Source organism: Notechis scutatus, chromosome 2 (genome assembly GCF_049901735.1).
Source record: "Notechis scutatus isolate UNSWTSFEM ecotype Mainland chromosome 2, rNotScu1.2, whole genome shotgun sequence".
NCBI classification, from domain to species: Eukaryota; Metazoa; Chordata; class Lepidosauria; order Squamata; family Elapidae; genus Notechis; species Notechis scutatus.
The window spans coordinates 136,212,132-136,229,454 of record NC_142010.1 but is presented as its reverse complement, the minus strand read 5'-3'; the positions used below and the strand labels follow the sequence as shown (position 1 = coordinate 136,229,454).

At 38.9% G+C, this 17,323-nt stretch overlaps 1 protein-coding gene across 1 annotated transcript; it reads left to right on the top strand.

Annotated features, from left to right (window-relative positions):
- Positions 1-2,097: 2,097 nt before the first annotated feature.
- LOC113422743 (keratin, type II cytoskeletal 7-like) lies at positions 2,098-16,596 on the top strand. The gene is made up of 9 exons (XM_026683873.2): positions 2,098-2,607; positions 5,616-5,827; positions 6,273-6,333; positions 7,776-7,871; positions 9,992-10,156; positions 10,571-10,696; positions 12,944-13,164; positions 14,633-14,661; positions 15,534-16,596. The coding sequence occupies exons 1-9, from the start codon at positions 2,110-2,112 to the stop codon at positions 16,235-16,237; spliced, it is 2,112 nt and encodes a 703-aa protein (XP_026539658.2). The 5' UTR covers positions 2,098-2,109; the 3' UTR covers positions 16,238-16,596.
- The last annotated feature ends 727 nt before the right edge of the window (positions 16,597-17,323 follow it).

The window sequence follows — 17,323 nt, the reverse complement described above, 5'->3', positions numbered from 1 at the left end:
TCTTGAAAACTGATCGAAAAATAGATGCGTGTCTTAAATATAGGAAACAGAAAAAGGGACTTACAAAATAAACTCACATACAAAGGAATTACTTGGTGGTGAGCTCTACTAGTAGTCTGGCTCCTACAGTCCATAATATTGAAAACAAGTCTGTGCTTAATTTGAATGCTAGGAATACTTAGTGTTGGGTGGATACTCATATTTTAACTACTGCCTATGTGAAAAGAGTAAAATGAATGAGTTTTCCTTCAACTCTAAAATCCCATCATCAAAGAATAATTTGTGACCATGAATAAACTACCTGTCTCCTAAGTATGGTGATAATAGGTGTTGACAGAAGTTCAATATTAAAAGAAAGGCTACATTTTCCCTTCTCCACCTCTTAGTTTTAATCCAGCTCCACACCTTTATAAGGATAAAAATGTTTTATATTTAAATTTCCCTTTCTGTCAGGTTTATAATGATTTTATGTCGTAGTGAATGGAATGGAAGGTGATACAATAAAGGAAATTAAATGGCATGTTAAATGTGGTTGGCAGGCATTTGGCAAGCTAAGCATAATTTTCAAGAACAACCTCCCCCGATGCCTGAAGAGAAAAGTTTTCAATCAGTATGTGCTACCTGCTCTAACATATGCCAGTGAAACATGGAAACCCTATTTTCACAATTCATACAAATACTAAGAGTGGTGCAAAGAGCCATGGAAAAATACATGCTTGGCTTTTTCAAGACAAGATAGAAAGACCTATATGTGGATTAGAGAACAAACTGAAGTATACGATATTAGCAAGAGGGTAAAAGAATTGAAATGAAAATGGGCTGGTGCAGCATAGCAAGAACTGATGGCGGGTGGGCCAAGGTAGTCATAGAATGGATCCCACTTGATAAAAAGCATCCATGAAAGCGACCTAAAACAAAATGGATCAATGACATCAGCAAGTATTGCGGGCCTTATTGGCAAAAGAAAGCTCAAGACTGTATAGGTTGGAAACAGAGGTGGTATTCAGCGGGTTCTGACCAGTTCTGGAGAACCGATAGCGGAAATTTCGAGTAGTTCAGAGAACCAGTAAATACCATCCCTGACTGGCTCTGCCCCCATCTATTCTCTGCCTCCCGAGTCCCAGCTGATCGGCTGGGTCTTCCTTTGTTGCCCTGCACAGGAGAACAGAACTGGAAAGCAGGTTAGTGGGGTGGGGAGGGAATGGGGATTTTGCAGTAACCTTCCCCTGCCACGCCCACCAAGCCACGCCCACAGAACTGGTAGTAAAAAAACATGCAGAACAGGCCTTCATCCTGCAGTGGATAGGCAATGGCTAAGATGATGATGATGATAAGGATGATGATGATGATGATGATGATGATGATAGGTCGGTGTAGGGTTTGCTATGACTGAAAACACAGAGCACTATTTTGTGAGGTGGGTTTCATAAAACTCTTATTTATGGGAATTTTTTGTGTGTGTTTGCTTGTGTTTGTGGGTCTTAGGAGAAGGAACCTTAACTTCTGTGTTAGCCATGAATTGTAAGAATAGGATTCTTAGGAGACAATAAATGCTTCTGTTTTAACATTGTTCTTTTTTGTGAGTTCATTTTGCCCTAAAAACAACATTTTTAAAATTATAAATAGGATTTCTACTAATTTTCTCCTCCTTGGTATGACTATGTATATATACTGATTACATCTAGGTGGTTTTTTTTTTGTTATGCATGCTTTTTACTGATACTACTATAACTTATTTGATACTAGTAAAATAGGATCCTAACAACATGCGTACTCTCAGTTTACTGAATGTGGTCAGTAAAGGAAGAAAAAACTTCCTTCACTTTCTTCGTAGCCTGTAATAATGTGAGGGAAACAATTTTCAGACATTATGTGTTCTGAACAAAGCTTGCAAACAAAGCAATTCCTATCTGCACTTTGAAAAGCACTTGTGTCCCTGAGGCAAGCCAAACCTGTGAAAGTTCCTAAATTAAAATGCTAAACCAATCAAGGACATCTCCACAAGTGTATATAAGCATTCGCTTTGAGGTCTTGGGCTAGAGGACTGCACTGCTCTGCTTTGCTTCTGTTGCACCTGTTCCCTTGGATCAACCATCCTGTCTTGTCCCAATGACTCACCAGGTGTCAGCATCCAGGAATGCCTTCCTAAGGGGAAGAGGGTTTAGCTCTGTCTCTGCTCTTGGTGGATTTAGTGGACAAAGGACCTATGTCGCCTCCGCGTACCATCCCATGGGCAGCAGAGGTGGGGTCCATGGTTTCAGCAGTCAAAGCCTTTCTAACATAGGTGGAAGAGGAAGAATTGCAACTGGCGGTTACGAACCTGGATATTATGGTGGCTACAACTATGGTTGTGCAACTCATGGTAGCCCTGCCTTTGTTGGCCCAATGGGTCATTATGGTCCTAGGGTTTATGATCCAACTGGAAGCTGTGGAATTTTTGGTGGATACTCAAACGGCAGGGGCGATGGCATCCATGGAGTTAGAATCAATGAGAAGCTTTTGAAGCCATTGCCCGTGGGAGTTGACCCTCAAGAACATATTCTACGAGATCATGAAAGAGAAGAGATGAAAAACCTCAACAACGAGTTTGCCTCCTTCATTGATAAGGTGAGGAAATAGGTTTCTCTTTGACTCGAAGTGTTTTAAAGAAAAACGCAGTAGTCACATTAGATATGTTAACTATTTCACCAGGTATCCTTTCAGCTTTTGGCATACATTATCTTATCTCTTAATATACTTTGGTCTATTCTTTTTTTTAAAAAAGTCTGAATTTCCACATTTTCTTTAATGCCCATTTTTACTAGATTGTTTAGCAATAAAATTTCAGTAACTTAAAATTTAATATGTTGATCACTCGGTTACTTAACTCAGAGAGCAGTTCTAAAATGGAGAGATCCATAGTAGAGCTTCTGCTGCTTCTTAAGCAATCTTGGTCTGTGTTAGCCAGAATACAAAGCTATGGCACTGGGGGAATCTTCTTTCTCCTTTCATATTGGTTTACTTAAGGGAGCCATTCAATATGCCGCCTATAACACTGGAACAATTTCTTGTTCTGTTGGAGGAAGTATCAGGAAGTGAGGGTATAGGTTCCTGATGAGCTTGATCATCTGTGAAATACACAAGCCAAAATATTGTACACTCTTTGATTTTGGGGGTTACTGGTGGGAAAAATTCCCACTGTTACTCAAATACATCCTCTTTGGGCTTCTTTTTTCACTCTAAGGAGAGATTGCAACATAGAACTAAAGTCTAAGTGTTTACTTTTCAAAGTTGGCAACTAATAACATTGACTCAGAATTATTCAATAAAGAGCAATGTTAAAAAATTGCTTCTTTTGAAATGTGAATCTACTGCGTAAACCAAACCTTGTGCCCAGTCATGATCATTCGCCCATCTATTGAATCATTAGTCTGTCATTTGAGATTCTACATCATGTCATCATTTAATTTTTTTTAAAAAAATATCCTTCAAATATCCATTTATTTTGTGCCCAAGTTTCCTACTATTCAATCTGGTATACAACTTCCCTATGTATGCATATTTATCAATTATCTACCTATCATCTATCATCTATCTATATCTGTCCATCCGTCCGTCTGTCCATCCATCCATCCATCCATCCATCCATCCATCCATCCGTCCGTCTGTCTGTCTGTCTGTCTGTCTGTCTGTCTGTCTGTCTGTCTATCTATCTATCTATCTATCATCTATCATCTCTCTATCTCTCTGTCTCTATCATGTATTATCTATATCTGTTTGTCTGTGGATCTATCTATCATCTATCATCTATTTCTCTATCATCTATCATCTATCTAACATGTACACACACACACACACACACAGAGTTTCTCCAAATATAATATGTATTTTTGAGACAGAAATATGTCAATTATTAGCACACTCTTGGCTTTATATTTCTACTTATATAGCAATGGATTTCATTTAGATACTAAGCTAGAGGAAACAAGATGGTTACTTTGTCTGGCATCATTATTTTCATCTGATCCTTTAGACTTTTTATTTATCTCTGTATTCTTTCTTTTTCTGATTGGAACTTTAATTTACTTTCCTAGATGAGTGTACTGAAAGGACTTTTCTGTTGGAAAGGATTCATAGTTTACAAATGAAACTAGCTTTAGTATTCTATGCAGTGATATCGATTGGAAAAGCAAATCAAGAATGTAGAGTATGTGCTCTTTTAATCTGTTTTGGATTATTTTATTTTTTAATACTACATAATGCACTCTTGCCAGTATGATATATACCAGATGGGTTGGATTTTGGCTCTCAACCCAGCACACTTGCTACGAACCATACGAGATGTGTTCCAATTATTGATATTTATTTATATTTTATTTAGATCTATTTCTACAAATGCCCATCTCAGCAATACAGCTCTGGAAAGCTTAGAAGAATTAAAATAAAATATAAACATAATATTAAAAAAGTATTGTTTCCAACCATATGAAAATGTCTCATGAAAACATCTTTCATCATGGGCTCAATTACTTTCCTGGCCCCCATGCTTGGGAAAATTAATATGGGAAATTTCAATAATGAGAAACAATAGCAATTTTGACTTATCTACAAAGCTGTGTTAAACATTTTACTCAGGGGTGGGATACGACAGGGTTAACTACCGGTTCGGGATTTACGAGCTTCCCTGCACGCTGTGAGCCACACGCCTGTAAATCGTTATCAGCATGCTGTGTGCAGAGAAACAGCCTTTGAAACAGCCCTCTTTTCCTGCTTTTTTAACTGCAGCTGTGCCTCGTTCAGCAGCTGAAGGTGAAAAATCAGGAAATAAAGATCAGGTAAGAGCCCGGGTGGGCAAAAATATCAGCAGACATAGAACTGGTTCTATGTCTGCTGCTCTTCAGAGCTACTGGTTCTACAGAGGTGGACAGAACCGGTAGAAACCCACCCCTGATTTTACTGAGACTTAGGCTTTCTAGAACTTTTCATACATGACTTACTTTGCTAGCAAAAATATGTTTACAATGTGCATTGTTATATGTGCTTAATATGCATTTTGCTGTAAATGTTTATGATACTTAAAATATCACTGGACTACGCAATTCAATACTAATAAAGTTTGTAACTCAGCTTACTCAAAGAGAAAAGGGTTCCAGCAACAACCAAGCAAACCACTGCGATGCCAAACTGATGATGCATTAGTGATAATTAGTGATTAGTGATAATTCAGATGCTACCATTAGGTCTTTGTACTCCAAAGTCTTTTTGGAATCACAGTATGTGATGATAACATTGACCACATGTGTATTTGGGTCCCTCTTTCCTTTTCTGTGGATACACAGTATGCCTCATTGTTTGTCTTGGAAGTGCATATCCTAAAGCTCCAGAACTTCAGAAGATTGGCCTCTGGTCCCAGAGATCTCTAGAGGTTAAGAAATTGTAATGTGTACTATGATAGAAGTAAGAAATTAATAAACACATAATTAGAGAGGAATCATATCCATAATTAACTATATTTAATTTTAATGAAATGTATATAGAATGAAAGCAGACCAAAGTAAATTTCATTTCAGAAATATAGTTAAGTCTTGAACCATTCTCTAATTTATGATATTGTTGGATTCTGGTTTATGAAATAGGTCCGAAACCTAGAGCTACAAAACAAAGTACTTGAGACCAAATGGAACCTTTTGCAAGAACAGGTCATTCCAGCCAAGAAAAGCCTTGAACCGTGTTACAACAACTTCATCAACAACATGAGAAAGGAACTGGAGTGTTTATTAAATACCCAAGATCATCTAAAAAACGAAAATGCTGCTATTGAACAAGTGGTGGAGGACATCAAGTGCAAGTAAGGGTGATCAGGAGGGAAAAAAAGATATAGTCTCAGATTCTTTAATGTTCTCAGCTGGAGTACCCATTGGCACTAACATGGAGCTAAGTAACTCATTTTATTCAATACTTTCGAAGCACATAGCAATTGTCTCAATTAAAAAGAAGAGACCAGCTACGCAAATTGAAATAAGGTTTTTTTTTCAACTTTTGCTTTCATGCCTTGTGAACTGGAAAATATTTAAAAGACTTAAAAAGGGAGTTAAAGCAAGGTGGAATTAATGTAATATAATCTACAGGAGATAATGTCCTGTAATGCATTCATAAAAATCTTGAAAATTCTGTATAAATTTACTTCATATCATTTTATGGGAAAGGTAGTCTTTAACCTTTTTTTGGCTTGCGATGACTCACAGAGAGTCATGCTTCGAATGGTACACAGCTCTTATTCCATGTTTCCACAGATATGAACAGGAAGTCAAAAGACGCACAGATGCAGAAAATGAATTTGTGCTGCTCAAGAAGGTAAGATTTCTGGATTAGTGACTTAAACTAACTAAAATTCTACTGCGAAAGAAGGCCTTCCTCCCTTCCTCCCTTCCTCCCTCCCTCCCTCCCTTCCCAGGGACCATACCCATTCTCTATTGCTGTAAGAAATCACTTACAGATTACAGGTAATCAGAGTTGGAAGGGAACTTGTAGGTCATCTAGTCCAACCCCCCATCTAGCCATATTCCCCAATCAGTGATTCTTAAGGTGCCATTTTACCTATGATAGATGGACCTCTCTCTTTTTTTCGCCAGGAAACGAAAGGCATCCTCACATTTTCATCATAGAAAAAACACACAAGGTGGTCTGCTTTTGTCTTAACTTCTATCAAAAGTAAATCTGCTAACAGTGTGCAGTATCCAGTATGTAACAGTATCCAGAACACTGGGAACAATTCAGATCCCCGCATTTTGAAAAGTATAATAGAGCCGGAACAAATACAGATGAGGGAAATCAAACACAAACTAAAGAGGGTTTCACTCATGCCCTCAAAAGACCTGTGTGAAGATCCTTCAAGACACCAGTAGGGTGAAGAGGCTGTTCAAATTTCAGGAAAATCTCATTCCAGAGGGCAGGCACTGCTACAGAGAAGTGATCTTCCAGAGTCCTGATATATGACATTTTTAAAATCAAAGATATCAGAGCATGCCAATTCTGCCAGATAGGTTTGGCCATGGAAGACAGGCAGTCACTCAAGTAATCAGGCCTGGTGCCATATTGGGCTTTATGGGCAATGATCAGCAACTTGAATAACATCTGGAAGTAAACTGGCAACTTGTGCAGCTCCCAAAGCGGAGGTGCTCACCATTGCCCACAATGCTTCATTATGAACCAACGGCAGCTTCTGAACGGCCTATATGGATGGCATTAAGTACAGTGCGAACAGAGCTGTGAGGTGACTTAAGACAGGAGTGATTGTCTGAAAAGCCCCCTGATCTAAGAAAGTCTGCAACTGGCACACCAGATGAAGTTACACAGGCCTTCCTGGACACAGTTGCCAGTCCAAGAAGATACCCCAAATTGTGTGACATCCTTGAATGGGGAAGATAGTATGGAATATTTGTCCTACTTTCCTTTTCTATTTCATCAGACTTCCTTGCTGCCTGTTTTTATAATTTATTTTGCTCTATTTTGAGCAAACCAAAACCCCACCAGCTTTCAAATGGGTTTACCTTCCCACTTCAGTCAGCAGCCTCTCCAGTGTTGTGAATTGAGGGCATTCAGTTAAGCCAAGACAGGCTAGAATAGATTCTTTGGGATATGCATCTGGGTCTTTAAGTGAAAATGTCAGGCTCTATTTATCTCCAGTTGCACCCCAAGGATCTACCCTCCTGCTCTGTCTAATGATAGGGTTGCCTGGACATAGACAATATTTCCAAATTAAAAAAATGTTTAATTAACTCTTCTATCATCTTCAGGATGTAGACTCCATTTCTCTGAGCAAGTCAGAACTGGAGGGGAAAGTACGTTTGCTCAGCGGAGAATTGGAATTTCGCAGCGGTATCTACGCGGAGGTAAGAACAACCCTGGGATTATTTCAGATAGAATTGACTCACCAGGGAAAGAATATGAACATGTATTCCACCAGTCCAAACAAGCTTTCTTGTTAATTTGGGTTTCGCATGCCACCAGGAATAGGAAAGACCAGGAAGGACAGGAATCCTTCTTACAGTGATCTATAATTTTCTAAATAAAAACAGTTGGATAAAATTAGATTCACAGGCGTTTTTTTCATCTTCCTGTATTCATTATATAAAAAAGCAATGCCCACTGATGGACAGAAAATGGTAAGATTACAAGAAAGGAAAATAAAATCTCTTAGAAGTGGCTCCAACTCTGTCAAAATAATTTACGAAGGGCCCCGTTACTTGGATTTACTATTGGTTGATTAATCTTCATAGTCACAGTTTATATTTATTGATTTTGTGGATTTTTTTTTAGTTTTCATTGTCTTTTAAATTTTTAAAATTGTTTTAGAATTGTAAGCCCCCCAGACTCACTTGGCTGTAGAAATTAGATAAATAAATTAGCTTTCCTATGAGCGCAACCAAGCAATGCTCCTAGAGTTGGGTTGAAGTATCTCAGAATATACTTCCCTCAAATGGCTTGAGCTTCTATAGGAGCGAATGTCCCTCACAGTATTTTTGGTTTTTTTTGGGGGGATACAATGGTAGCCACCATTTTTATTTCCAGCATGCCTCAAAACAACCTTAGCCTTGAGCAATATGAGAAGGCAAAATAGTCACCAGGATGACACAAAATTGTCACTCCAAGGTGCAAGCCAAACTTTTTTACCATTAAGTAAAACAATCATGTGCTTTGACCATCAAGGGAAGAGGGACACAACAGAGACTTTTTCTGTATCTGCATTTTTTTCTATTGCCTTAGTTATAACTAAGTACAAATTATATTACAAATTATTGCTATTTTTTTTTGTGTGTGTGTGTGTATTATATATAATATAGTTGTCAGGTTCAACTTGAGGGATGGCATGAAAGAATGTTAATTTCTTTGGTGCTTTTTGAGACTTAATAGCAATAGCATTTTATATACCACTTCACATTGCTTTTCAGACTTCTCCGAGTGGTTTACAAATGTCCACGTATTGCCCCCAGTGATCTGGGTCCTCATTTTACCAACCTTGGAAGGATGGAAGGTTAAGTCAACTTTGAGCTGGTCAGGATCGAACTCCTGGCTGTGGGCAGAGTTTGCTTGTAATATTGCATTCTAACTGCTCTGCAACCACAGCTCTTTTAATGTTTTGACAGTGAAGCAATGGAAGGGCCAAGAGGCACCATCATTCGGTACTGCTTAGGACATCAGTTGGTCTCAATCTGGCCTGGTACAAGCCCAGTGGGAAGGATTTTAAAAGACAGGAGGAATATACAGTATATAGAGCAGCAGAGGTTTCGTCAGGAAAATAATCAGTTGTAGTTGCAACGTTCTTATTCAAAGTTGAAGAATATGCTTCACTAAATCAGCGAACAGGATACTTTCACATATTTCATTTAAAGTAGTAGCTTTGGGGAAGCCCCTGTTACAGTCAAATCATATGTCATGGTTTGGTTTTATGTTAATGTCACCCTGAAGCAGGGGTGGGATTCAAATTTTTTAACAACCAGTTCTGTGAGTGTGGCTTAGTTGGTGGGCATGGCTTGGTGGGCATGTGACTGGTGGGTGTGGCCAACTCAACATCACTCACATCGAGGCATGCATCTCCTCGCCTGGCCTCTCATGACTGTAGGATTGTTACGACTGCAACAGTCATAAGTGTGAAAAATGGTCATAAGTCACTTTTTTCAGTGCTTTGAATGGTCACTCCACACAAGCAAAGTACCAGCAAAGGAGTGGAAAAAAACTCCATAGAAGTTCCTGAGACAGGAAGTCTAGTCCTGCCAAGAATGTAATAAAGGTTAACGGAGAGGCAGTTTCTGTAAGCAACACCAGAATGTTTCCTTCCTGCCTTACAGGATTAGGCCAGTAATTTCTTCTAACAACCGGTTCTCCGAACTGCTTAGAATGTTAACAACCAGTTCTAGCGAATAGGTGCGAACCTGTAGAATCCCACCCCTGCCCTGAAGGTGTGAGAGCCTTTCCTACCTGGTTCAGCCACAGATTTTCTATGATTTTGCAGGAATTAGCACAGCTCGGTAACAATGTTCATGACACCAACATCCTGTTGCAAATGGACAACAGCCGAGACTTGGACATTGACTGCATCATCAAAAACGTGGAAGCATGGTATCAAAATGTTGCCCAAGGGAGCAAAGAAGAAGTTAATGCTTTTTATGAAAACCGAGTAAGTTACAGGGGCATGCGGTCTTTGCATCTGCTTGGAAAACTATATGGGTCTTATGGAATTCATTCCATTTTTCACATCCTTTCTCTGTCATTCTCCAAAACATCTCCTTGGTTTGTTCCAGAGGAACAATACTTAATTCACGAAATATTAATGCATGCTCCTTTTTCTCTGTCCCACCATTTTTGTCCACCTAAATTTTCTCTTGACCCTGTTCTCTTTAGCATGTCCCTTAGGTCAAAACAGGCTGAAGTTGGGAATGCCTAGGACCCCCACTGAGAACTTTTGCTTATTAAGGCTTTTGGATTGTCCTCACAATCCAATAGGAACTTATCAAGATGTAAATGACATGTGGTGGAAATATTATTAACATGATTTATTTATTTTTTTAAAAAAAATTGTCTTGGATATCAGTTCCAGGAGCTTCAGCAACAAAGAGGAAAATATTCCCAAACTCTGAAGATCAACCAGCAAGAGATTGCAGATCTGACTCGTCTGGTTCATAAATTGCAGTCTGAATTTGATATTATAAAAAAACAGGTAGGGGCAACCCTGGTGTGTTATTCCTCATCCCTTTGTTTCAATATACCTATTGTCATTTCTGAAAACCTCATTACGGAGTCCAAACTTGTCAATATTTTTTGTGAATGCTTCCACGAGGGTTGAAATATGCTGTTTATGTTTAGCACTTAGTAAAACATTGGCAATTTGTGGAAATTGCCATTGTTTTTTTTAATCTCAACTGCCCTCCATAATAGCATTAGCACTCCTGCTGGTTTGTGTACTGTCCCTACAACTTCACACATGACAGGAATATTTATATCCTCTGTTTATGTCAGGCAACAGGACTTCTTTGAGGTAAAATAGTTTAAACAAGAATAAAAGCAAGCTTGGGCATCTATGGGAAGATGAGTGATATTTGTTTGTTTATTATTTATTTATTTTGACAAGCATGTTTTAGATAACAGATATAGTTGGAAACATGATTAAATGTACATGAAATGGGTACGAATAATAGGGGACCTTAGGACAGGGACAGTAGGCACGTTGGTGCTCTTATGCATGCCCCTTACAGACCTCTTAGGAATGGGGTGATATCACACATACATTCGCATCATAACATCACGAAGCGACTGACCTGAATTATGTAATTTGCATAGTTTGCGTGTGATGGCATTGTGACATGCGTGGTGTCACCATGGCTTCCATCAAAATGAAATGGTATAGGTAGGATTTCCTGTATGAGCAGGGGGGCTGGACTAGAAGACCCCCAAGGTCCCTTCCAGCTCTATTCTGATTCAATGGATGGAAAATCCTATAAATACAAAATTCTTTGTTTCCCCCTAGATCGGGGGTGTAAAACTCAAGGCCCATGGGGTGCTTAAATCTGGCCCACGGGACTGGCCTGGAAATAGCAAAGGACCAGACCGCAGTGCCTCTGCTAGTGAAAATCAGATGCATGGGGCCACATGCAGCCCCATATGGCTGGTTTTCAGCCTGGATGACCTCCTGCAGCACCCTAATGGCCAAAATGGGGCACAGAGGGGACCATGCATGGGTCACGTGTGCCCTCCCATGCCCCATTTTGGCCATCAAAGTGCTACAGGAGGTGTTCATCCCATTTCCCCCACCCAACCAGCCCACAGAGGAGAACTACAATGCTGATTTGACACCCCTGCCATAGATGTAAAGGTAGTGGTGATTTTAACAGATTCTCTTTTCCACAATTGTTCTTGATTGGTTTCATTATGAGATTATAATCCTCCTCCTGTTTGGTAGAGGACAATCTCTATTTGAATTAGTAATTTAAGGCCCCTTCTGTTTGAGGAATCTTCAACCAAGGTCAAATTTAAAGATAAGGAACCAGAAGATGGCAAGACAGGGCCCCTGAAGTTGTCCACCAATGGTCAATACCTGAGCAACAGGCTTAGCAGGTGTGGAGGTTGCCTAGTTAGTTTTCTTCTCCAAATTGAGTTGTGATCTATTTTTATTGACAGTGAAAGCTATTACACACAAGTAAGTCCTTTAAGCAAATCTACATTATTGTTGGTCTACTTTATTTGGGAATAATTTCTCATTTTCCTGACAATGGATGATTTGCCAGTCTATTCCCTTGATCCAAACTTGTGAGCGAAGAAATTGAAAGTCAAGAAACAGAGTTGAAAATGAATACAAAGAATGAAAGAAAGCACTGATGTTTGTATGGCTGGGTTTCCATATTTTTAATATTTACTGTTCTTACTGTAGGATACTAAATTCCTCTTGCTTATTGAACAAGTTGGATTTTGTGGCCAAGTTCTTTGTGTTTTTCGTTTTTTACATCCTATTCCAATTTTTCTGTCTATATTAGTCACTTCATTTCTCTCTCTCTTCCTATCAGGCCCTCCTGGACAGTATTTTTCCTTCTGCTCTTTCCTTTCTCTGTCGTTGCAATTATGGTGATTTTCATCTCTTTTTTTTAATGTGGATGTTGCTTTCATTTCTTCCTTCAGACATTTTCAATCTAATGTTAATTTCTGCTTAGCTCAACTATTGTTTCATTTTGATTGGATGCTTTCTCACAATTCTAAATTCAAAACACCAAAAACTTAAAATGCTTCTCAATTTTTAGCCTTGACTTTTTTTTGTTTTTTTGGCTATTGGTTATTGGCTATTCAAGTCCACAATCTGACATGCTAAACATGCGTTTCTTTTTCCTTATTTGTGTTATTACAAACGGGCATGCACCGCGGTGCCATTTTCTCATTCATTGATTCAGTGTGGACTTTGCTTGTCTGTTCTGAACAGGTTAATGCTTTCCAAACATCCATTTGTGAGGTTGAGCAGCATGGAGATTGTACTCTGAAAGATGCCCGGGATAAGCATATCGATCTGCAAACTGCTGTACAGAAGGCCAAGGATGACTTAGCAAGGCTGCTAAGGGATTACCAAGAGCTTCTCAACACCAAGCTCGCTCTCGACATTGAAATTGCTACCTATAAGACATTGCTGGAGGGAGAGGAGAGCAGGTGACTATGAATGACATTCAATGTCAACTAAAAAGATACTGCTTTGGTCTTTTTAGCTGCCAGCAGAAAGAGAGTGGGGGAACATAATGCATTCTTCAAATGCCTCAGATAATTGCTTTGGCAACCGAAGCTTCTGACACACAAAATTATTACTGGAGAGCATGATTGATGACTCTTGGCTATGGATGTGTTCTCATTGGAGAATATATATCCAGAGAGTGGGGGGAAGACCAGGGTCAAGGGTGAAATGAATGATGTGTCAGAGTCCGCTGCAACCGGGAAACACCGACATGTTAACTCCAAATAAATCAATCTTTTTTACTCTGAGAGATGCGGCTAGAGACTTATGATTTGAATGGGGGTGTATGTCGGAGTCCTGACATTCAATATATCCCAAATGAAATGTGAAACTCCTTCAGATTCTTTTCTCCTCCTTTTTAACTCAGGCAACTTTGTCAGCTGAGAAGGAACCTAGTATTTCTCCCGAGGCAGAAATTTGTTCCTTAAATAAACTTTAGCCACAGGGCAAATTCTGTCTTGAATTTTTTTTTTTTTACAGTAGTATCCCCTTCATGGACTCTAGCTTTTTCAAGGTGGAAACCTTTTAGCTAATGTTAGGTTTGGCTTTCAGATCAGATCTTTGGCATGTCTATAATTAGGCATGAAAGGCCATATCATTGTATTCGTTCTTCCTACTGCCCACCCCTCTCAAATAACCTATGTTTTAAGACGGTTTTTCTTCCTCTGTCATTGTTGGACATAAACCAGTAGGTGGATGTGTCAGGATTTAATAATTGTATACAGCTAGTCCTCAATTTATGGCCGCAGTTGAGCCCAAAATTTCTGCTGCTAACTGAGACAGTTGTTAAGCAAATTTTATCCCATGTTATGACCTTTCTTGCCACAGTTGCTAAGTGAATCACTCTGTTACACTACTAATAGAACTGTCAAGTGAATCTTGCTTCCCCATTGATTTGGCTTGTCAGGAGGTTGCAAAGAAAGCAACCTCATGACTCTGGGACACTGCAAATGTCATAAACGTGAACCAGTTGCCAAGCATCCAAATTTTGATCACATGACCATGAGGATGCTGCAACATTCGTAAGGGTGACAAACATAAGTCACCTTAACTTCGAACCATCACTAAACAAATGGTTGTAAGTTAAGGAGTACTGTATTTATGGTTTTCTGAATAAGCGTATTCCAATAGTTTTATAAGCCAAACCCGCCTCAGATAAAATGAAGAAAAATTAGCCAACTTGTTTGGTGGGCCCAATATGCCGACTCTGTGAAACTGCTTAGAGAGGGCTGTAAAGCACTATAAAGTGATATATAAGTCTAAGTGCTATTGCTATTCCAAAATTACAATTACAAAAGGCCATGGGCAGGACAAGGAACTGGGATGTCTTTCTGAAATAAGTCATCAGGCTATCTGATTGCAATGGAATCTTCTTTTTCCTCCCCATAGGATACACTTAGGAAATCCTGTCTGTATAGGTAAGTAAAAAGCATGAAAATATGGTGGGTTATATCATCAGTTATATGCTTTTTAGGGACTGCATGTATGCTATAGTTCCAGTTTGAGCCAGCTGGTATTAAGGCACCAGATGGAGACCGTGAGTTCTAGTACCACCTTAAGTATAAAGCCAATAGGGAGACCTTGGCCTTGTCCCTCTCTCTAAACTGTAGGAAAGAGCAATGGCAACACATTTCTGAAATCTTGCCAAGAAAACTGCAGAGACCTGCCATGAGTTAAAAACTGACTAAAACACAACAACACTTCTGTTGGGAAAATCAAGATTAGGATTTGAACTGGTCCATGTTCATCAGTTGATGTGTGTATAATTTTCCTCCAGGCTGCAATAGTTGTGTTATTATCTAAATCTTCCATCCTCTCTGCATCTTTTTGGTTATTTATTATTACTTTCCTATCCACCGTTAAGGTGGATCACATCAGTAAAAATAGAAAAGTTCAATCCAAATAACCTTTGCACAATAACAGTCCTGTTTAAAAGAAACAAAGAAAAAAATACCGACAACCTAAACAAACTCCAGAGTTAAAGACCTGGCAGGAGAGATGCATTGGTTTTCTAGCTAGTATGACCAAATAGTTGTCTTTTTATTTCTTATAATCGGCTTATTCCCATTTTTGTGCGGGTTTTTTCTAGAGGGAAAACTTTTTCTACAGCAAAGCTGTATTTTTTTTTATTTTAGTTTACTTTGGAAGAAGAGTTAGAAGGGATTCATTTATCACTTTCATTACACATTCTTGAAAGTATTAAAGCAATCGTATTTCAAAGATAAGGTGGGAAATAGGTTTCCATAGGTCTCTGGATCACACAAGTTGACTTTTCTACTTTTTCTTACAGATGTGATCAAACCCGGAACAGTGAATGCAGCTGGATTCCCATTTTCAAGTGGATATGGTCCTCTGGGTGGAGGATATGATAGGGGATTTGGTAAAGGATATGGAATGGAAAGTCAGGGGAGAAGCAATAGGAACTACAGCTCCAGAAGTACTGGATTTGATCAAAGTATTGGAAGGAGCAATACAGTTCCCAGGAATGTATCAGCAGATACAGAGTTCCACCAAGGAAGAGGGCATAGCTATAGGAATGAGTCCAGCTCTGGTAATCTCTCTGCAGGCATGCGCCGCTCCTCTACAGAAGAGGCTGGTAGAGGTGCTGGCTATGGCCCAGGTGCAGGATTCAGCACACGAACCGCCTATGGATCCGTCTGCGGTGGAGGAAGGGGATATAGGTCTACGGCTGTGGTAGGGGATCTCCCCGATGGAAGCTACCCCCGTGAAGGTTATGAATCCTCAGGGATTGCTCCATTGGGAGATGCGGGGTGGTGCTCTAGGGCAGGAGCCCCAAGGGGGGTTTCAGCTGAAGGGAACCTGTCCTCTGTAGGTGTAGGTGCAGTAGGGGGTGTGTGTTACTCTGGACCAGCAGGAGGTCCTGCAACAGTGTGTTACTCTGGATCACTAGGGAGTCCTGCAGGGGTGTGTTATGCGGGACCAGTAGGAACTTCTGGGGTACTGTGCTACCCTCAGGCTGTAAGGCTTTTTTAAAGAGATTGGGACAGTCTTATTTTTAACATTCAGCAATCCATCTACTATAAAGTTGGTCATAGATCCTGACAGCACAATAAAAATTCAAAAATGTCTCCTAAACCCTTTGGAACTATGTCCATGACTAGTAACCCATTCTCTATTTGTATTTTGGTGAATCTATTACTTTAAGCAAGATATTTGCCACAGAATCATTTTCTGTCAAGTCCACCATTTTTCCATGTATTTTTGGCACTGGCTTTTTTTTTCTCTTACTAAAATTTTATACTGATGTTTTATTCACAAATTTGTATTAACTGGAAAACAAATGCATTGTTTTAGGAGAGGGGCTGGAGTATTTTTTTAAAGCTATTCAAACTACTCTTTTTCATGGAGTTGAATTCTCAAATATTCTGCTTTCTACAATTGAAGTGTTTGGGGATGTTGGCCTCTTGCCATGATGCATAATCTTTTGATAGTATTGCATTAGGGACTGCATGTTGTCAAAAACTTGTATTATTCTCTCCAGCCAATGAATAAAGAATTAAAACTCTTTCCAGTTACATTTACCTGTGATTGATTGATCGATGATTTCTCCTGCTGAATCAAAACAGACTCATGGCAGTTTATAATAAAGCTGATAAGGAAACATACATAAAGCAATTAAGATGTCATAGAATAATTCTATTCTATCATATGACATTGAAGAATATTGTATTCTTTGTATTTCTGTTTTTAATAGAAATAGAAATAAAAATATAATGAACCATATATAATGAAATCCAATATCAAAATTACAAAAAATGTGATGATGGTAATAAGAACAGAGAAAAATGAACTTGTAACGAAAGCAGATACAAAAAATGTTAATTAAAGTTAAAGGAAATTTAAATAGTGAGGACAAGAACCAAGTGTTTAATCAAATGATATGTGGAAATAGAACTATCTTTAATAGCTTCTAGAGCACTAGAAGGCATGATGCAAGTATTAAATACTAAGGGGAAGATATAACATAAGATTGGAATATTTTCTTGTTCCCTCTCAATTATGCTAGTATAATGAATGAAGCCTAGGATAATCAGGAGTTGTTTTTGAGAAAGACATTAG